General features: G+C 37.5%; 1 protein-coding gene across 2 annotated transcripts; it reads left to right on the forward strand.

The window, feature by feature from the left end:
* Positions 1 to 3,477: 3,477 nt before the first annotated feature.
* adra1aa (adrenoceptor alpha 1Aa) lies at positions 3,478 to 21,314 on the forward strand. 2 transcript variants are annotated; one of them, XM_047155559.2, is made up of 5 exons: positions 3,478 to 3,724; positions 11,582 to 11,782; positions 13,596 to 13,731; positions 14,258 to 15,333; positions 19,315 to 21,314. In XM_047155559.2, exons 4-5 carry the CDS (start codon positions 14,418 to 14,420, stop codon positions 19,818 to 19,820), a joined length of 1,422 nt encoding a protein of 473 aa, XP_047011515.1. In that variant the 5' UTR covers positions 3,478 to 3,724; positions 11,582 to 11,782; positions 13,596 to 13,731; positions 14,258 to 14,417; the 3' UTR covers positions 19,821 to 21,314. The 2 variants fall into 2 exon arrangements, with proteins under 2 accessions (XP_047011515.1, XP_017322340.1); XM_017466851.3 differs by lacking the exon at positions 11,582 to 11,782.
* Positions 21,315 to 22,642: the final 1,328 nt, after the last annotated feature.

Consider the following 22,642-nt stretch of genomic DNA (forward strand, 5'->3'; position numbering starts at 1 on the left):
TAGGTGTCACTTGCTGCCCAGGTGTGCCCTGTTAAATTGATTGTTTAAATAATTTATAGTCAAAAGTTCTGGAACCAAGATTAACCTCTATAAAAGTGATGGAAAGACCAAAGTGTGGAGGAAGAATGGATCTACTCATGATACAAAATTCATCAGAAGCGCATCAGTCAAGCATAGTGGATGGAGTCTCATGACTTGGGCTTGCAATACTGCTTCTGGAATGGGCTCACTAATCTTGATTGAATCTATTGATGAAGTAACTCATGATGGTAGCAGCAGAATGAATTTAGAAGTCTACAGAAACAATCTGTCGGGGGGGAGTGGAAGGTATTAGACTGCAACTTTTAACCCAGCTGAGCATACATTAAACCTCCTGAAGAGGAGACTGAGAAAAATCCTCAAAACAAAACTGAAAGAAGCTGCAGTACAAGCTGTTCCTAAATTTTTGCTCACTTAAAAATTTGGTGGTCTACCACCAAAGGTGCCATGTTTTAAAGCGCACCTATTATGGTTTTGAAACGTGCCTAATTTTGTTTCTCATACAATTGATTTACATGCATCCAAAGTCAAAAACCACTTTAATGTGCTCATAATTTAAACTGCAACATTACCATTTTTTCCCCCAGTGTCACAAATGACTTGTTAAATGATCTGTTGTAAAGGATTCATTATAAACTCCTCCTTTCAGAGCACATACTCTGCTCTGATTGGTCAGATGTCCCAGTCTGTTGTGATTGGTCTACCGCTGTCAGCAAGCAGGAAGACCAGAGGTGGGGTTTTTAATTTTTTTTTTTTTTTTTACCTACCTAGGTAGGCTTGTATATGAGGTAACTCTGGAATTACTGACTACTTGTTTCAGCTGTTAGTTCCTTCTTTTGTCGTGCGCTTTGATTTTTGGATCTTTGCAGACTTTTTACATTCACAAACAGCTCTATAACACCCTACATGAAAGGTAATATTTGAAAAACAATAATATGTGCACTTTAAGTTATTTAACACATCTCGATATTGTCTTATATTCACATTTTGATCTCAAACCAAAATGTCTTCAAATGTCTAGAATTGGGCACTGTATATATTTGCATTTGCACAACTTCAAAAGGTAGAGAAAAGTTCCCCGCTTCTAACTGCTGCCACAACACTAAATTATTGTGGTTATTATGTATAAATAATTATAAAACCTGTTTTACTCTTTTCACAACTCCTATTTACGCCATGCTCATTCTGTCATGTTTCTGTATGACTGCACTCTAAGTCATGTTTTGCAGAGGGGTCAAATACATATTTCCCTCATTAAAAAGCAAATCAATTTATAACATTTTTGACATGCGTTTTTCTGGATTTTTTTGTTGTTATTCTGTCTCTCACTGTTCAAATAAATCTACCATTAAAATTATAGACTGATCATTTCTTTGTCAGTGGGCAAACGTACAAAATCAGCAGGGGATCAAATACTTTTTTCCCTCACTGTACATTGTCCATGGTTTGTGCAGTGGAATGTGATGAGTGTAGTTGAGTTGCCACTAGACAAGAAAATAGAAATCAGGATTTCAAAAATGGTAGGGAAAAGAAGAGAGAGAGAGATAGAGAGAGAGATAGAGAGAGAGAGAGAGAGAGAGAGAGAGAGAGAGAGAGAGAGAGAGAGAGAGAGAGAGAGTAGTAGTAGTAGTAGTAGTAGTGGGAGTAGTGAAGGGACACAGAGTATTACCATTTTCTTTTTGAAGTGTTTTAAGTGAAATACCTAGAGGCATAGCTAGCTCCATTAAATAGAAAGAAACTATAATAGTGGTTTGGTAGCTGCTTTTAGTTTGAGTGCTAATCTCCAACTTGTGGAGCATTTTGAGCTTTGTTGCAGATGCTTCACTATTACATAATAATACATAATAATTAAAGGATTTCTTGAAAATGTGGGTTCATGCTATTGGCCCTTTCATGAATGTAAAGGAACAGAAAACAAAGGAAATAAAAACTTAAATGAGTAACAATGAGTTAAATGAGTACATGAATAAGTAATGAAAAAAAAAGTTACTGCAGTGTATACTCAATTATACTCATATGAGAAGGATACAGTTTCAGTTCCAAGTATACATGTCTGGGGTTTCCAGAGGACTCACCAGTCACTTAACTGGGAACTGGGTGGATGGGGGGATGCCACTATTCCTTCATATGCTAAGAATCTTTAATTATCCAGTTAACCCTAAAAATAGCATATTGACCGGCTTGATGTGTGGTATCAACTTCAACATACGGTTAATTATTTTCTTCTTAATGCATGGAATTTAGCTTGGTCTTAGAATTTGGCACACTCATCGAAAAAAGAGAGTCCCTTAAGGGTTCTTTGGATTATTAAGGGAACCATTCCATTTTAGTGCTGTACCTAGAATCTTTAAGGGGATCTTTACAAAGAAACCTCAATTTAATTTACATTTATTCATTTAGCAGACGCTTTAATCCAAAGTGACTTACAAATCGGAAATCACAAAGCGATATATCAAGAGGAGAACAATACGAGTAGTGCTACCATGCAAGATTTATAATTGAGTTCTAGAGAAGCAAAGTGTGCAGAGTAGAGGTGTAAGAGCCAGAGTAATTATTATTTATATATATATATATATATATATATATATATATATATATATATATATATATATATATATATTTGTGTGTGTGTTTTTGTTTGTTTGTTTGTTTGTTTTTTATAATGTGGGGTTGGCATTTTAGGGGTTAGTTAAGTGCTCATGGAAGAAGTGGGTGTTTAGCTGTTTGTTTTTTGTTTTTTTTTAAAAATAGTAACAGATTCTGTGGTCCAGATTGAGGTTGGAAGTTCATTCCACCACTGAGGAACAGTTAGTTTGAAGGTTCTGGAAAGGGACCTTGAGCCCCATTGAGTAGTGACTACCAAGCCTCAGGCGTTAACTGATTGCAGACTGCGTGAGGGAACGTAAATCTCAAGGAGAGTGTTGAGGTAGGAGAGTGCTGTTCCAAACAAGGTCTTGTACGTGAGCATCAAGGCCTTGAATTTGATAAGGGCGTCTACAGGAAGCCAGTGGAGGGAGATGAAGAGGGGTGTTATACGGGTTATTTTGGGCTCTTTGAAGACGAGGAGTGCTGCTGCATTCTGAATCATTTGAAGGGGTTTGATGGAGCTGGCTGGGAGACCCGGTAGTAGTGTGTTGCAGTAGTCCAGTTTTGAGATGACAAGAACCTGGACTAGTAGCTGTGTAGCTTGTTCAGTGAGATAGGGTCTGATTTTCTTGATGTTATACAGAATGAACCTACAGGATTGTGCAGTTGTTGAAATTAACTTAACAATAAAACACAGACATTGTAAGCTACTTGTAAGCTTTATAAGGCGTCACTGTACTGAATCACCGTCTGTTTTAGAGGTGATGGAATGGAAGCCCATAGAGATGCCCAAGAGCCACGTACTGCAGGGTTGCCAGATTTGGAGCATATCCGCCCAACAAAGCATGTTCAAACTGGCATCCCCGCAAGTGGTGGATGAAGGGGAGGAGAACAAGAGCACGGACTCGTTCTGCTGTCAGCCAGAATGTGCTGGATCCCCCAGCAAATAATATATTTTCAGTATAATAACTTAGGGAACAAGCCCACTTGACGAACTTGGTCACCGCTTTATCTCAAACCCTCACTGCAGTTCGCCTTCGGTTCCTCAGAGTCCCAGCAAAGACCACATTAAGTGCACTGACATGTATTCAAATGACAGGTAAGCGGTTTGATTTTGGTAACCCATGTCTATCCTTTACAATACGTGTTTAGATGAACAAGCTAAGACACAAATACGAACTCGTTTTCCTGCGCCGAGGACGCTTTCTTGATTTTAGTGATCATTTGGCAGGATGGACATGGGAAATATTATTCCTAGGCTGTGTGACTTACAGTTTCATATACACGTAGTTAAAATATATTTATAGATATTTTCACGTGGAAAGCTGATGATTGATAGACTGTTTAGTCTATGTCGGATTTTCTGTGCCATAACAATCGATCGATTATATCAAGGTTCACTACCGAATTTGAGCACATAGCCTACTATTTGTTTGGCATATAGTCACGTGATATTCATTGTATTGGATCACAGTCGCAGTTTAAGTATTAGATAGTTTCTGGTTTGTATGACAAACATCATTTCTACACTGCCACTGGAATTTTCTGTGATCACTCAGGGTTGTATGCATTGAGCTGTTTTGGAGTTTGAGGTGTACAGGTCTTTTTAATGAATGAGTGTGTATTTTTAAACGATTCCTCGAATAACCTTAGGAAACCTTTCCTAAACACGCACAACACATGAAAACAACGGATCCAGACAGTGCACTAGAGAAAGAGGCGTTCTCCTGCTATAATAAGCCGATTGGCTTGTTGCACGAGTCACGGCCAAATCCTCATACAGCCGAACTAAATAGTATGTTAAAACAAGAGCAAGTACAGAACAACACAGCTTTCTGCTTCAATCAGATCTATGTGTAGTTTATAACCTGCAGTCTGAGTAATGTACACTCTTAAAACAGATGTGTTAAAAAAGGACACATCATGTGTTAATTTTGAACGCACCTGTTTGTCTAGTTAAGGACAACACATTTTGTGTTGCTTTCAGCACAGTCATTGTGTCAGTACATTTAGTTAGTTACATTAGTTCGTACATTTCCACACAAAGATGTGTTAAAAAACCACACAAAATAGCACAGGTGAGTTTCTTATACGTTTTCCCCTACAATTATCCTGAAATTCAATTTGTTTGTATGGTAAAATGCTATAAAAAAAAATGCTCACAAAATAAACAAACAATTGCACTCTAAAGAAATGCTGGGTTATTTTTTTTCCACCCGAACACTGGGTTGAGCCTTTTGGGTCATTTAATTGGGTTATGTTCTCAGTCTTGGGTAGTTTTTGGGTAGTTTTGTGTAAACCAACCATTGGTTTAGTGGCTGGGTGATTTTTACTGAAGGTTGAATCAATGCACTCCTCTCCCATCACGACACATCAGCACAGCTCCATGGGTCAAATCAACTCAATTTGACTTCACCTCAGGTGGAGGTCATGGTTTTCACATGGCCATACTGTTAAATTTCTCTGGAGAAACAAGGTTTGTATCAACATATTTATATCCATAAAACCGTTACTGTACTGTTCGATATCAGTCCAGTTTACATGACAATAAATGCACTGCTATCTTCATTAGCTTTGGCTAACGTGTTTGTAATGCCCACTGGATCGTAAGTTGGTTACTCAATCTTTTTTGCATGTTTTAAACGTCTCCTTTGATCAAAATGTGACGTTTTCGTTTTAAATATATGACTTATTTGAGTCATTTACTTCAGTCTATATATAAACACCACTTTAGCAGCTCTCACAATACATTTCTGAACACCTTCTTGTGTAGAAATAAAGGAGATACACCATGTTTACATATTTGTTTGTAATGTGTTATATTTACATGTATTCATTTAGCAGAGCTTTTATCCAAAGCTCTTTTAAAAGACTTACAAATCGGAAATACAAGCAAAGCGATATATCAAGTGGAGAACAATACAAGTAGTGCTACCATGCAGGATTTATAATTGAGTTCTAGAGAAGCAAAGTGCACAGAGTAGTGGTGCAAGAGCCAGAGTAATTATTATTATTTTTATTTTGTTTTGTGTGTGTGTGTGTGTGTGTGTGTGTGTGTGTGTTGTTTTTTTTTAAATAATGTGGGGTTGGCATTAACCCTGTGGGGTAAAAATAACCCTGAAAATATGAACCCATTTATGAACTAAAATGAACCCAGCGTTTTTGTAAAAATGAAACCATCTTTTGGGTTGAAAAACAACCCATTTGCTGGATTAAAATTAACAACCCAACCTGATGGGTTAGTTTAGCCCAAAATGTGTTCTGTCCTATTTATTTAACCAGCAGTTGGGATAAAAATATCCCAATTTAGGTTGTTTTAACCCAGTGTTATTTATAGTGTGGATGAAATACAAGTGGCATTTATTAAAATCATTTAAAAATTTTATAGATGTAAGAATTGGAGTTGCATCTTCTTACAAATCTCACTGCCATCTGGGAAGTCAAGAGTCCCACTCCTGTTCATTTGAAAAGCTTTAAAAGAGCAAAAAGATCTAGCAAGTGCTAGTTAGTTGTTAGATACAAAATATGGACAAATGCCTTTTGGCTTTAACTGAGAAATTGCGTTACAGAATCCCGAATTGTGTCATTTTGGAAATGTGACCTCCACTCTCATAAGGAACAAAATTGCGCTGTAGACTCTCCATCAAAATCTAGCTAACTTGCGAATATTTATTTTCCAGCCTTCCATCTAATTTATTTTACAACCTAATTAAGTCAACCAACATTACAGTGATAGTAGAAAGCATTACAACCTAAATCCCATCCACTTTTTTTGTCACATTAACCTCTTGAAGAACTTTTGGTCTCGACATTATTGCGCTAGATAAGTTCCTTTAGCCACTGACTATCTGCACCTTTTAACCAGCATTAACATTCACCGAATACATGAAGAAAAACGACCCTAACCCATCCTCCTAATGCTATGTAGTTAACGTTAAGCCACTCTCTCTACATCATGGTAAATAGCTGTAATGCTAGGGTATTGTTAATTTTCAAAAAGGGAATGGGAATGTCTAACATTACCATAAGTTGCTAAGTATGCTAAAGTAATGTTATCAACTCAGGTGAGCGTCTAGGTTTGCATCACTCATCCCTACTGTGATTGGTGACAGCATCCAACTAGCTAACCCTAACGCGGAGCCTCAGATAAGATGCAGACCCAGAGAGTTGTAGAATAAACTCTGTCCATATTTCACAGCTAACATAAACACATGACACTAGTAGAGTAACACCAACACTGAGGAAGTAGTACATGGTATTCATTTTGAAGCCTTCGAGGAAGATGAAGTTAATTATCAATCACTGAGTAACTGTTTTCCAGTGAATACATTTTTGAGCGCACCCTGCCTAAATATCACAAACTCAGCCAGGCATTTTCAGCAGCATTAACGGTAAATAGTCTTACTTACCTGTGGTCATGTGGTTTCCTTGCCTCAGTACTCTGACTCTGTCCTCGCCTCAGGAATCCGACGCTGTCACAATCAAAAGTTCAAAGCAACAAACATTCACTTTGAGGTGAGTTCAGAGTTGGATGATAACGTCGGCACCGCAGTCTGCAATGTGACTGGACAATAATTTAACACATGTTGTGTTGGTCACTCGTGTGATTTTTTTTTCTTTCTATTTTTAACACATGTATTGGATAATTTAACACAACATGTGTTGAAATAGTAATAACACAAAACGTGTGTAGGATATTAACACATCCTTTCTGAGAGTGAGAGAGATATAACATTTACATTTGCACTTGCAACTACAAGACATTGAATGAGAACACATTTATTTCAGGTGAAATGTTAAGCCTAAATGGGTAAAACCCCTCAAGGATGTTTTTGGGCTTTATGACCTTCTTTCAAACCCCAAAAATATGATCCTATAAATGTTATTATTTTGATATAATATAAGTAGTGCAGTACATGGTAATATTTGGTCAAAATAATTAATTCAGTACTGTATTGTATTTATAACTGTAGCGGCTTTGAATGTACCTACTGAGAAATCAGTACAAATATGTATTTTCTACAGAATCCCAGCACCAAACATAATGAGATATAAACTGTCAGACATGATGATTTAGCTTAAATAGTTAGGAATGTACTCATCTGTGGAGTGTTCATATCAGTGGATTCAGTGCAGATTCATGCAAACCAGAGGAAAGACACAGTGCTTACTGCATTGTAGTGCACTGTGGAATAATGCAATTATTATATCACAAAAATCTGCATTAGAAAAAAAATCATTGGTTATTTTGGCGATTGACACTCTCTGTCGCTGTACATAAAATAAGGCATACCCTTAGCACCCATGGCAGAGAATATATGCATCATTAGGATAGCTGGGCATATCCCAGCACTCCTGCACTTTCAGACAGCATTTTCTAGAGAGTCATAGACTAGCACTTTGAATCAGAAAATGCTTCATTGCCTGAAAGCCTTTCAGCTGATTTGCAGAAGTCACAGTACCCTCCAAAAACCCATGCTACATCGATATTGTTTCATCTTATCATTTCACCCAGTAATGGTCAATAAGAAGTCAATTCCTCTCTTTTCATTACACCCATAGCACAATTACTATTGATGTCAGAAGGGACTGCAGCCATCAGTTTAGCACCATGCTTAAAAGATAAAAGATGCAGCAGAATTGGCCACTGTGCACCAGTGTGATAAACATACTACACAGTCGTACCATTACAAATGCATCTCAAAGAGTGCATTAGGATAACTTTAAGATGATTATTTCATCTGGAGACCTCTGAATTCCTTCCACATGTGATGAATAACCAAGGAAACATCCTGCAGGGCCATCTAAATCTGAAAACATAAACTGCTTGTATATCATGACACATTTTTTCACCTGCTCTCCCTTTCAACAGTGCCCACTTTCCTGAAGAGTGGGCAGTGCTAGGTGAAAGCATGTTGGGCTAAGCTTTTTACGGAGAGGCAATGGCACCCCAGAAGATAGCAAATAAAGGAAGCAAAGGCAGAAATGAAAGGCAGCGTGGCGGTTTTACTCAGTCAGCTTTGGCCAGCTGAGCTCAGAAACTGCTGTTATGACAGTGCAGATCCCCCACTCAGCTTGCTGGGGAAACGTAAAGGTCACCTTTTGGTTAATGCTGTGATGGGAGAATCGGAGACTGGGAAAAACTGATAGAGCAAGACAGTGAAAGAATGTTACCGGTTTCCACCTTCTCCATCTTTGGATGTGTTCTTAAGACTGTTGAATGATGGCATTCAATCTGTTTCTTTCTGAGGTGTGGTGAAGAAGGAGTGAGAGTAGTATTTACAGAAAAGTCCCAGACATTGTAATACGAAGAGGGGGGTGAATGTCATCTGGAAATAGCATTCAAATTATTATTATTATTATTATTATTATTATTATTTCACTGTGAATTATAGTAATCTATTATTATTTGTTCTTTATAATCTATAGGTAAATACAGTTTTAGCCTCACTTGGGTGGGCTGTCAGTCTTGGGATGAGATCCACTTTTATGAAAGTTTGACACTGTACAAACTAGTCTATATATATATTTATATATATATATATATATATATATATATATATATATATATATATATATATATATATATATATATATATATATACAGCTTTATTTTAGATGTATTTTATTGGTTGTTTAAAATGTTGACATTGGTTGACACTGACGTGCAGTTATGATATTGATTTGTTATGAATGTTTTCTAAAGTGCACCTGTTTTTGGGTGTTGTGATAGAGCAATTAACCTGTGAAACATAAAAACATGCTCTTTAATTTCTATGAACTATGAACCAAAAATAGGTTGCCTCTAATTGCATTTCAGCACAGAGACTGTAATATAATAGTTATAATGCATTAAGTTCTTAAAGCAATTCATCTTTTGGGATTACAAGAAGTGGACACAGATTGTAAAACATTTCTGTTTAAAACTATCACCTCTGAACCTTCCAGCTGGGGGGTACTGGAAGTGTTTTAGTGTTTTCACACCCTTTCAGAGACCTGGCAAAACTTTTAGTAAAGGCTGGGCACATCTATAATTTAATTATAGGAAAACCTAATTACTGGAAATTAGGGCTGCAACTAATGATTATTTTGATAATCGATCAATCTGCTGATTATTTCTTCGATTAATTGGATTAAAAGGTTGTTTTTATTTTATGTATTTCGAAAAAACTTTATTTCACATTCTGCCCAGCGTTGTGCTTCAAACATTGTGCAAATTGAAGGCTATGAAAATGGTATTATACGTATCTATGTGGGCTATGCAATACACTGTGAAAAGGATTTTAAAAAATATTAACATTATTTTTTGAAAACAAAAAATAACTGATTGTCCACAAGCTTTAAAGCAAAAGTTAAACCACTATATTAAAAATGCTAAAAAAAAGAAAAGAAAAACAAAAGCACAAACTAAGTGTTAACCGGTAAGTGGATGAATGTTCTGCAGTAACACACACATTCACACATTTGAACACAATAACATGTTAATTTATTCTGTAAATGTATGACACTTCTTACATTTATATTAAATTACATATTATAACTCCATTACAGTTACTGCTCTCATAAAAAATACAATTACTTTTGGTTCTAAATATAGCTAAATATAGCATCAAACAACATATTTAATCAAGATGAAAATTTTAGTCAAAGCTTCCTTTCTATTGTGCGCTGTTTAATTGACGTGCATGTGTGAACTAATCCTCATTCAGTGAAGTTTAATGGTGAATCGTTTGCTGTCAGGACGAGCCTTTACGTAAAATGGAAATACAGGCGTGAATTTCTCAAATTTACAGATAAGGATATAAAGGTAAAAATGTCATTTCTGCGCTGAAGAAAAATGTCTGGAACACATTAAACAGTTCACACATCTGTCGCAGCATCTGACACAACGAGCCACGTTAATACACTTACGAATTTGTTTAAAGCACTTAATACAAAACGTTCTCATGTTTTGGACAACTGATATCAATAATTATTGATAATTATCAAAATCATAAAATTTAACTTGAGAAATGGTGTAAAGCCTGCATGTACTGTCACTGCTATGTTAGTCAATAAAGCTGTAATCTGATGGGCAGTTCATTTGGTGAGATCATGGACAAAAATTGCATACAGATGAGAGGCATATCATTTCGTCCTCTGGAGAGGGAAATGAACCGGCTCTGAAAATGCTAATGGATTTTTACAAGTATCATCCTTGATGCCTAATCTGGCAGCAGGCATGCATATCGCTGCTGAAATCCATAAAATTCCACTGTCAGTGTGGATTTTCTAATGCCATTGCTTTCAGTGCATGTTTTTCTATGGTATTTGCTTTGACACACCAAAACAGAAGTGCAATTATTAAAGCCATAAAAATGTATTTATCAGACTATCTATCAGACTCTGTCAGACCTTGACCCTGAAAAAAAATTAAATACCACTTTCTTCATAAATAACTGTTTTATAGAAACCAGATATTGATTTTACAATGACAGATATGGTATGTCATCTTTAACTAAACAATATATTCAGCTATAATTGCAAAGGTACACTAAAGGCAACATATATTTATCAGATTGCTCCATATCTCTATTGTATGATTTTTCCTCTCTACGTAAATGAATTTTGCTGTGTAAAATAGCTTTTGTAGCAGGAAATGGGAACATTTTACATTTCTTCAGTTGACAGGTTTTCCCATTGGAAATGTAACTGTTTAAGCAATATGTATGTGAGTAAAAAGAAAGTACAAGAAATGTTCATTGTTATATTTAGCTTTGAGTTATTTAGCTTATCAAGCAGTTCATTTCTATAAGACCAGAGAATTTCATCCACACCACTCAATGTATTTTTGTGAGCAGTGCACCTGGGGAAAAAACACAGTGAGCGCACATCTGTGTCTTCACAAGCTTCCTCCATGGCCTGTATAAGTCTTATTCTGTCATATGACTTGATTTTATATGCTTTTTATCTCCAGGAGGAGAGTAAATGAAAGAGTAGAGTTGAATATTTTCTCCAACCACCATTAACAGTTGTTCCTGGCCTTATTGATGTGGAATAAGGATGTCATGAGTTCAAAAAAGGAGGAGACTTGGTCTATGGTTCCAATACCATAATAGGCTATCTTTTTCCAGCTTCTCTTAGGGAGAGACCATGGATGTGGACACGATCAATTAGTGTGGGTCTTATCTCATTTTTTTCTTTTTTGTGCTGTTCTTTGATACTCTCTTCCTCCTCCTCTTCTTCTCTTCCTATTACCTGTGCTCTCCATCTTTCTAAATATATTTCTACCTCTTCCACTCTTTCCTTTCATTTATCCTCCTTTTCTCCTCCATTTTATTTTCATAATAACCCCTTTCTTCAGGCTTTATTTATAGTGTGTTCATAATCTAGGGTGATCAAAGCACTTTTTACAATACAAAAGTCTGAGATGTGTGTGAATTTAGTACATGGCACTTCCTGTCTATGCTATACTACTACACCAATCAGCCATAGCATTAAAACCATGTGCCTAATATTGTGTAGGTGCCCCTTGTGCTGCCAAAACAGCTTTCACCCGTTGAGGCATGGACTCCACAAGACCTCTGAAGGTGTGCTGTGGTATCTGGCAGCAGATCCTTTAAGTCCTGAAGGTTCCGAGGTGAGGCCTCCATGGATTGGACGTGTTTGTCCAGAACATCCCACAGATGCTCGATCAGATTGAGATCTGGGGAATTTGGAGGCCAAGTCAACACCTTCAACTGTTTGTCACATTCCTCAAACCATTCCTGAACAATTTTTGCAGTGTGGCAGGGCACATTATCCTGTTGAAAGAGGCCACTGCCATTAGGGAGTACCATTGCCATGAAGGGGTGTACTTGGTCTGCAACAATGTGTAGGTAGGTGGTACGTGTCAAAGTAAAATCCACATGAATGCCAGGACCCAAGGTTTCCCAGCAGAACATTGCCCAGAGCATCACAGTGCCTCCACCGGCTTGTCTTCTTCCCATAGTGCATCCTGGTACCATCTTTTCCCCAGGTAAATGAGACATGAACCTGGCTATCCACACAATGTAAAACTGTCTTCACCACTGTAGGTGCTTTCAGAGGTGGGCACTATGACTGGTCTACAGCTACGCAGCCCCATACAGAGCAAGCTGTGTGTTTGGACACCTTTCTATCACAGACAGCACTAACTTTTCCAGCAATTTGTGCTACAGTAACTCTTCTGTGAGATCAGAACAGACAAGGTAGCCTTTGTTCCCTTGCACATCAATGAGCCTTGGGCACCCATGACCCTGTCAACAGTTCACTGGTTGTCCATCCTTGGACCAATTTTGGTAGGTACTAAACACTGCTGGGAACACCCCACAAGACCTGCCGTTTTGGAGATGGTCTAAACCAGTCATCTAGCAAACACAGTTCGGCCCTTGTCAAAGTCACTCAGCTCATTACGCTTGCCCATTTTTCTTACTTCGAGAACTGACTGTTCACTTCTGCCTAATATATCCCACCCCTTGAAGGGTGCCACTGTAATGAGATAATCGATGTTATTCACTGCACTTGCCAGTGGTTTTAATGTTATGGCTGATCAGTGTATGTGTATACTATACTACTGATATGAACTTGGTGGAAAATATAAATAAGTTCTGTTGCAATAGAATGTAAACTTTATAAAAAGTTTTGTTTATTGTGCTTGGAAAACTGGAAAACTTGGCAATTTGTGAAACTGTGAGTGAAAAGTGTAAAAATCACTCTAGGTTTTAATAACTATATTAAGGGTTATAGGTAGCTTGTATTTCATCCAAGACACCCCAAACCAAGTATCCATGTCATCAAAACATGGACATGTCTACGATTTCACATAAATTTGTAAATTGTGCGCGCACACACACACACACACACACACACACACACACACACACACACACACACACATGCGCGCGCACGCACGTGGATACAGTGAGTTCCAAATATCTGGGTCATCTGATTTCTGTCTACATGTGTTTTAGGGAGGACCAACCACTGGCATAATCTCTATCACAGAATACCTTAAGTGCCCTATCCTGGAGCCAGGCCAAAAAATGACTTGCCCTTTGTTCAAAAATAGCTGCCTGAAAAGTTCCTGCCAACAGTTATTATACAACAGTGAGTATGTTGTAATTTATTTCATCAAGTATTTAGCCCATTTGTGCTCTGTGTATCATGAGGATATTCTGGGAGCCATTAACACAGCAGTGAACAAGTATACAATGCTTTGTCGAATTACATTAAGCGTAAAGTAGCAAGAAACAGGAAAAGTTTTGTGTCAGTGAACACGTCCAGAATTAGAATGATCTGAAAGTTGACGATGATATTGAAAGTATCCAGATGCAAAAATAGTTTATTCAAAACATGCCTTTTTCTTGCATTTCTCAACTACTTCTGATGACCAGCTGTGTCTGATTGTGAAGAATGTAAAAACACTCAAGAGAAATGTACATTTTGTTCCTGCTGTTCTATATTGGACTTTAATGTGTCTGACCCTATTGTACAAGATGTTTAGTTTCCTTTATGGATTTCTGCATATACCGTTAATTTTCCTGAGTGCAGGTAGTTAAAAATCCACTAATTTGAGACATCATGTCATACTGAAAGACCACAACATGTTTAATTTCCATTTGTCTCTTAATAGCTTTCAGCTGGAGATCAAAATGTAAATGCACCGATGCCCTTGGACTGCAGTTAGCTCAGCACCTGACATTTAAAATCATGTTGCGGACCACTGAAAGCAATCTGCAATGATAAGACAAAGTAAATGAGTGAAGTGTGCCTATTCATCAGACCATCATCAAATGCCCAAGCATTATGAACACATGATTCCTCTTGGGGAGAACATGAATCCATGGATTCAGAATTGCACAAACTGTAGCCAAGCCCTGGTAATGGAGCTGAACATCACAAAGGCCATTGTTCTGAGCTTTGTGCTATCTGTTTTTGTTATATTTGGAGTACTGGGCAACATCTTGGTCATCCTTTCAGTGGCTTGCCACCACAGCCTTCGAACGGTCACACATTACTTTATTGTAAACCTGGCTGTGGCTGACCTCTTGCTGAGCTCCACTGTGCTTCCATTCTCTGCCATTTTTGAGATGCTGGGCCACTGGGTGTTTGGCAGGGTTTTCTGCGATGTCTGGGCCGCCATGGATGTGCTTTGCTGCACAGCATCCATAATGAGCCTGTGTGTGATCTCTGTGGACCGCTACATTGGGGTTAGTTACCCACTACGCTACCCAGCCATTGTGACTGAGAAGCGGGCATTGTTGGCACTTATGGGAATTTGGGCTCTGTCCATTACCATCTCCATTGGACCACTATTTGGCTGGAAGGAACCAGCACCAGAGGATGAGTACATGTGTAAAATCACAGAGGAACCTGGCTATGCCATTTTTTCTGCAGTGGGCTCTTTCTATCTCCCCCTAGTGGTTATCCTGGTTATGTATTGCCGTGTGTACGTGGTGGCCCGCAGGGAGACATACAGCCTTAGGAAAGGTCACAAGACGGAGAAGGCACACCACGCGGAAGCAGTGACTTTGCGGATACACCGAGGCAACACCACTATGGCGGAGGATGAAACGTTGAGGAGCCGCACTCACTTCACAATCCGCCTACTTAAGTTCTCCAGAGAGAAAAAGGCTGCGAAAACCCTGGGCATTGTGGTTGGGTGTTTTGTTCTCTGCTGGCTGCCATTCTTCCTGGTTCTGCCTATTGGTGAGTATCAGATTTCTTAGACCTTCAGCAAAATGTTTCAAAATGTTTCAAATTTCCCAGCTTAATATTTAGTTACTCCTGTAAAATGTATCATTTATAATAGTAGTATGAATTACAGTATGAATTATTATGTGGTGAAACATGAAAGGAACATGTTTATGAGAGTGAAGAATGTAGTCTGGAAAAGATAGTAGTATTTTTAATTTGGTTTAACACTTGTTGGTCACTGCACATTTCTTGTGTTATGTGTTGTTATGTGTTTTTTAATGTCATCACTATTATTCTAAAATATGTCTTCTATAAGTAGGTGTGACCATTCTTTTGACTGTATATAAAAATAAGGATCTTTCATGGAAAAATGGTAAATAGTTAATTATTTTCTGCAGCATTTTCTGAAAAACACATACACATTCAGATCCCAAGCGTACAGTACAGTGACTCGGTGCCTCAAAGTGACAAATTAGTTCCTTTCATGAAGGTCCTTGATTTCTCTTGGATAAATGTGTCTCTTGTTTATGCAATAAACTTTGACTGTATTCATTAGGCACTAATAGCCACAACATTTCCCTTGTGCACTAAATAATGGATGTCATACAAAGCAGAGCTCATCTGTATTCTCCACATGTGGAATGTAGCAATTGTTACTCATCAGAAAAACAAGGTCCTCTAAGTCCTTGAAGGCCATTCTGTTCAAGGTTACGGACAGGAGAACCAAAATATATATTAGTAGTCAAACATGGGTAAATGCAGCAAATTGGATTAACCTATGACTGGAAACCTAATGAAAATAAATAAATTGCCTTACAAACATGTATCCAGTATTTTTCTTATATTTGAGGTCACAAGTATTAGGCCTGGGTGCATAATACCAATCCCAACACAAATATTTCCTTTAATCAGTATGCAAACATATTCGCTAATCAAGATGAAGCATAATGGTAACAGAATGGAGCAACTGTTTATTAAAGCCTATGGGATTTGCTATTTGCATGCCTCTCATGGGGTGTTGATCTGCCAGAGTATGACACTAAAATAAAAAATATTAAATATTAAAATTAAAAAATAAGAAATATGTTGCAAACTTTGTGTGCATTACCAAGGACCCTTTATCAAAATAAAACTGTTATTAGCAGCTATTGACACTGCTGATAATGACTCACATATACAGTAGAGCACAGTGAAATTGTTTTTTTTGCATACCCCAGCCTGTCAGGAAGCTGGGGACAGAGCACAGGGTCAGCCATGATACAGTGCCCCTGGAGCAGAGAGGGTTAAGGGCCTTGTTCAAGGGCCCAACAGTGGCAGCCAGACAATGCTGGGGCTTGAACCCACAACCTTCCAATCAGTAACCCAGAGCCTTAACCACCAAGCCACCACTGCCCCATCATTGCATAATCATTGCATAATGATTGGTAGAGAAATGTAAAGTGTATGTATATTTGTACTGATGCAGCTTACAGTACAGTTATGTTAGACCGTTTATCTTGTTTATCTTTATTTATATGAGAATTTGTCATTTGAGCACAATTCTCAAATCATGTTAATCTTATCAAAACTATGGGTATATTATTATACCAGATACATGAAGCCAAAATTTTATATAATGATATTTGTAATAATAATCATCATCATCATCATCATCATCATCATCATCATCATCACCATCGTCATCATCATCCCACTGCTATTATAAATTCCAAGCTAATTCTATACATGCTAATCAAATTTCAATTTAGTAAGAGCTAGTAGGAATTCAATTTAGCATGAGAAGAGTAGCAAGCTGGTTAGATATTTGTAAGGGAATTTTTTTTATTTTCATTAGGTTTCCTGTCATAGACACAATTAAGATAGTTAATAATAAGGCTTTTTCTAACACATCTTGTCTATTTGCCTGCACTGTTTCAGAATTTTGAAAGCAGGGTATTCTACGTTAATTAATTAATTAATTCATCTTCAGTAAGTGCTTTATCATGGTCATGGTCTTTCTACCCCTACCCTAAAAATATGCACTTTTATAATAATCAGAATAATGCAGACAATACATTCACCTTTTATGCATTTAAAAGTACACTTGCTGCGTTAAAGCAGTGTGGTGAAGGGGCAGATAAGCATTTGGGAGATGCCACCCAGAATCTTGCAGAAATTGGAAATATAAATTCTGTAGAGCAGAACTTAATGACTTTGTTAAGCACTTTGATAAGAAGTTTGATTTTGATGGGTCAGTGGAAGTTCAGTACGACTGGTTGCACTAACAGCAGGTAATTCATTCTCTCTCTCACTCTCACTTTCTCTCTCTCTCTCTCTCTCTCTCTCTCTCTCTCTCTCTCTCTCTCTCTCTCTCTTGCATCAAGCTAGTAAATTTTCACTGACCACTGACTTGAAAAATTAGAAGAAGTGTTTGCCCTCAGTGGATTCAGACATTGAGGAGATCAGTTTAGACCATGAATCAATGTTGCTTTACATTTTGCCATATTAATATACAGTAGTTTAAGTAATATTTATAAACACCAACTCTGAATAAAAATCCTACCTTTCACTCTTTTTTTTATCCATGAATCACACAGATTTTAATGTGAGAATTTATTTGTAACACTGTCTGATATGCTGGAGACTGTTAATGTCTGTATGCCACATTCAGCCAATCATTCAAGGACAGGATTATGATAATTTATACAGATAATATAATGCTGTAGCATCCTTGTGATTGATTTAGCAGATAGTGTGAAATGGCGGTTTATTTTGATTGGTGCCGCTGCTCTTCAAGGGACCGGAGTCATAAGAGCCCAGCTGAGAAGAACATTTTGGTGCTAGGGCTGAATCAGTTGCATTATTACTTTTGTTTTCATGAGAATATTTAATTTGTTCCCTTAACCAAACCCTCCCTCCCCTTCACCCGAGGGATCTCAGTCTAAAAAACTGTCACTGTTCACCATTTTGTAGTAATTATGTTATGAACAACATTTAATATAATTATATTTTGAAATTATGTTACAATGCTATTTTCATTTCTGTTTAATACACCATATCTCCATCCCTGCTATTTGCACTCTAGCATTTATCATTTATAGTGGGCAATAAAATGGCTGAAGCACGCTTGGTTAGACAGAGACTTCCCCGCAACTTTCACTGCTGTGGTCTATTTCCCTCATCTTTTATCCGGCTCACGTACACAACCTCCATGAGAAGTTCTCATAAAGTGTCTTATGAGACAGCGCATAGCCCTTAGCTATAAAGATGGATATTTCATTTCAAGGCTGGGTAGCTTCCTCCAACAGTTCTTTTCTGTTAATGGGCTAGACGATGCACCTTTAAAAAGTCAAAAGGTGCTTATAGGTTATGATGAGGTGCAGTTGTCCTTTTTCATTTCCCTCCCTGTTGCAAATATGAATGTCTTCAATGAGTTTCTTTTTTTGTACAACCAGTATGGGTCACATTGAACTATATTTTAAAGTGACAGTTAACCTTGATTAAGAAAGAATGGTGCAAATAATAAAATAGCCTGTAACAAGACGGCTTTAATCATGAGCCATGATGTGATAAGCTTTTAGGGCTTCGCATTTTCTTCTCCTCCTACTCTAGTTGTCATCTATTACCACTTTTCTTACTCTAAATGTAATCAATTAGCAGACAGACACATCCTGCCAATATGAGGATTCAGGCGGTCTCTACTTATCCATCATGCCTTTCATCTCTTTCAACACTTTGCAGCTGTCCTTTAACTACTGGAGACTAGTAGCCAAATCAAAAACATGAATAGTCTTAAAATTGAGTTCCACTTCTTGAGAAAATCTCAATTAAAATCTTATAATAAAAATCTATTAGTGAAATACCTCTCTATTGAAGACATCATCCTAAGAAATCCTTTAATCCAATCCCATGAAAGGGATTAACTGGATATTGTTGTGTTCTGTGGCAGTTGTTTGTATGTATTAGGTGTGAATATAGTTTTCTATATGTAAATATGTATGTGTGTTCCTCAAGGATCCATCTTCCCGGCTTACCGGCCCTCAGACACGGTCTTCAAAATCACCTTCTGGCTTGGGTACTTCAACAGCTGTATCAACCCAATCATCTACCCATGCTCCAGCCAGGAGTTTAAGAAAGCTTTTCTGAGTGTGCTGGGTGTTCACTGTCTGCACCGCAGCACGAGAGCCACATACCCGCTGTGCCAGGGCCATGCTGCCAGCCACACACAGTCACACCTGCTCACATTGGGCTCAGAGAGCCGCAGTGAGCCTTCACATCTCAGCCGGTCATCCTCTGTGGTCCTTTCCCGTACCCCCTCATCTTCCCCAGTGGGGGGGGTAGGAGTCAGCGTTGGGGTCAGTGCTGGGGCGAAAGCAGCAGGGGTGTGCAGTAAGAACCTGCTGAGGACATGTTGTTGTGCTGGGGACTACCCAGCAAGGACTCAGCCTCCTGCATGCCATTCTCTGCCTGTTATTAAGATCCATCAGCTTTCTCTGTGTGAGAATGGTGAAGCAGTGTGAGCAAGAGGCAAAACACTGCTTCAGATAAACACATATGCCTCAGATTATGAGTAAACTCTTATCAAGATCACTATGTAACTTTGACAACATTAATTCGGTGTGTCTGTGATGCACCTGACTGTTGTCGTGGGGAGATTTAAAACATGCTGTGTATTAAAGGGAAGGGGTACCTAGAGTCAATTTGACTGATTAGCTTTGCACATTTGCACAGAAAGAAAATCCATATGTTTGTTTTAATGTTGAAATTTCTACAAGTGTGAAAGGATAAAAATATACTGTCTTAATTTTAAAAGGTTTGTAGTTGCCAATGGACCTGAATATACTGGGTACGCTTCAGTGATGGTGGTGAATAATACCAGTTGAATACTTTACCTCAATTCACTTTCATTAGACGCACAAATTGTTATTTATGTGGGGGAAAAAGGTGTAGTAATTTATACAAATACAAATTATGCGGCCATTAACATGAATGGGATTTTTTTTCTTCAGTTTTACAATGAAAAAGATTCCCATAATTAGATAATGGAATATGAGAAATATTCACCAGTTTTATGTGTATGTTTGGTTCTTAACAAGAACAGTGAATAAGTACTTCTTTACGTCAGAGTCAACATTTTTACCCTATGACTCATGTAAAATGCTTGAACAAATCAGATGAAATTGGACATGCATCTTGGCCCTGATTTACTAAAAGTTTGCAAAAGATGTTTGGTAACACCTACAAAAAACCTTGCAAGTTGATCTTTCACCTGAGGAAAATACCATGTCTTGTTGATTCTGCATGTTTGGCTTAACAAAAATGCAATTTGGTTCATTTGCATTTGAGGTACAAAATAAAGGAGTGTCAGTACAAGGTTATGCCATTATAAGATTATTCCTTACCTTCAGGGCAGCTCAATGTCCTATAAGAATGTATGATGTAAACAATGAGGCTGTCAATGTCACTTTTGTGTATATTCATTTGTGTGTTTGTGTATGTGCATCTCTTTCTATTAAGAAACATGAAAAATCATATGTGAGGTTTGAATCAGTGAAGAGTGATTATTTAATTACACCAAAGCAAAACCACCCTATGTGTGGTTGCTCTTAAACTGGTGAACTAACAACACTGTCTTTCCATAAATAATGAAAAATTTTGTCTGAAGGTACTTTATGTTTTGTTCATGAAACTAAACATTAGCTTTCAAGAAAAAACAGCATAAAACTGTAAATTATAAAATGTATAGATTCACTTCTAAAATCTCATTGGCTGTTGTAAAAACCTCTAAATACACATATCAGTGAATGGATCACAATACTTAAATGCTGTATTAATGTGCCAGGTTTTAAAACCAATAAAACTGTAATACTACAGCCATTGTTCTGTCTACAGAATGCCCTAATCTGTATCCATTATGTAAGTTAACTACCAAAGGATACTGTTAACACACTACATTGCATGGCAGAATTGTTTATTGTGAATATTATTAATAATAAAAGAAATTATTTCTTGAACAGTGGCATTGATTCATTTATTTATTGCAATTTATGTCCACCCACTCCTCCTCTATGTGTTTTTATAATTACAAGATAATAGATTCTACTAGAAAAATCACATTTTTGAATATAAGTGTTACAGAAAGAAAAGGAATGACTGGAATTAATGACCTTTATTATTTTGTTTAGCAGACATTGTATTGTCAGTGCAGCTAGTGTTCACTTTGTGTAAAACTTTTCCTGCTTTCAGATTCAGAATAATGATGTTATGTCAGTCGTGACACTTATTTGGCCTGTCCTCTTTCAAATGTGCACATCAACTGTCATTAGGTTGCCAGCAATTCAATAACAGAATCAATATATATTGATAAAATCTTACATTTTCATTTCATTTGTCTGCAATAAAAGATTTCAACGACCACATAGCATTTTGAAAGAAGCCTGTGGCACTAGACTCTTTGGTTCTATTTCATCACTCCTATCCACCAAGAGTAGTGTTTAACACTTGGATATCCTCTTGTTTGTGCACCCTATGCCAAAATAGTCACCAAATTCCTGAAATGACAGTGACATGGAATTTTCTCTACTCGCCAAAGCTCATTGCCAGGACTGCATGTGGCTTTCAGAGCTATTCTTTGCAGTTTGTGTCTTGTGTTTTCTTTGTGTTCGATCTACAGTTTTTCTGCTGTCAAAAGCTGTAAAAGTCTCCGATTCTCTTCTGTTTTTCTTCTGTCTCTTCTCCCACTGGAGTGAATGGATAAATTCCTCCAATGCTCTTGGAGCATTGGCTGTGACTTGCTAGCTAGAATTGCTTTTAGCTTAGTTGTTAGCTTATACTCCTGTGTCTGAGATCCCTCCTTCTACCGCCATTTGGCCTTACTCTCAGCTGCTGTTTTTAATGGGAAAGGAATGTGTATCCCACTGTTTTTCCTACACATAACCAGAGCTAATGGCACTTACAGGGCCAGAGTGTGTCTTTGCCTTGCAGGATATTTTGCTTCTCCAACCTACATTGACTTTGCTAGCTCACGAAGTCAAACTATAAAATTAATCAAGTGATCTGACTTATACTTAAGATAAATAAAACAGCCGAACTCACGAAGACTGGATTCTGATGAGGTAGATTTAGTAGCAGTCAAGCAACACAGCAAACAAACCAGCTGGTACCAGGGATATTCGCCACATGAAGATATAACTTGCACCAAAATACCAGTGGCTTACAATGTTCTTATATACACTTTGTGCATGTTCTTCTTATCCAAATTTAACCAATCACACGTTTCCTCTTTTACCCCTCCAATCACAAGTCTCCACACATATGCTCATTATGTAAATTCCTATTATTT

Source organism: Ictalurus punctatus, chromosome 5, assembly GCF_001660625.3.
Source record: "Ictalurus punctatus breed USDA103 chromosome 5, Coco_2.0, whole genome shotgun sequence".
In the NCBI taxonomy this organism is placed as follows: Eukaryota; Metazoa; Chordata; class Actinopteri; order Siluriformes; family Ictaluridae; genus Ictalurus; species Ictalurus punctatus.

What these genes read in the sequence shown, in the direction of transcription:
- adra1aa (XM_047155559.2), top strand. Translation starts at nt 14,418, where the DNA reads ATGCCCAAGCATTATGAACACATGATTCCTCTTGGGGAGAACATGAAT. An exon ending in CTTCCTGGTTCTGCCTATTG is followed by an intron (nt 15,334 to 19,314) that starts GTGAGTATCAGA and finishes GTGTTCCTCAAG; the next exon opens with GATCCATCTTCCCGGCTTAC.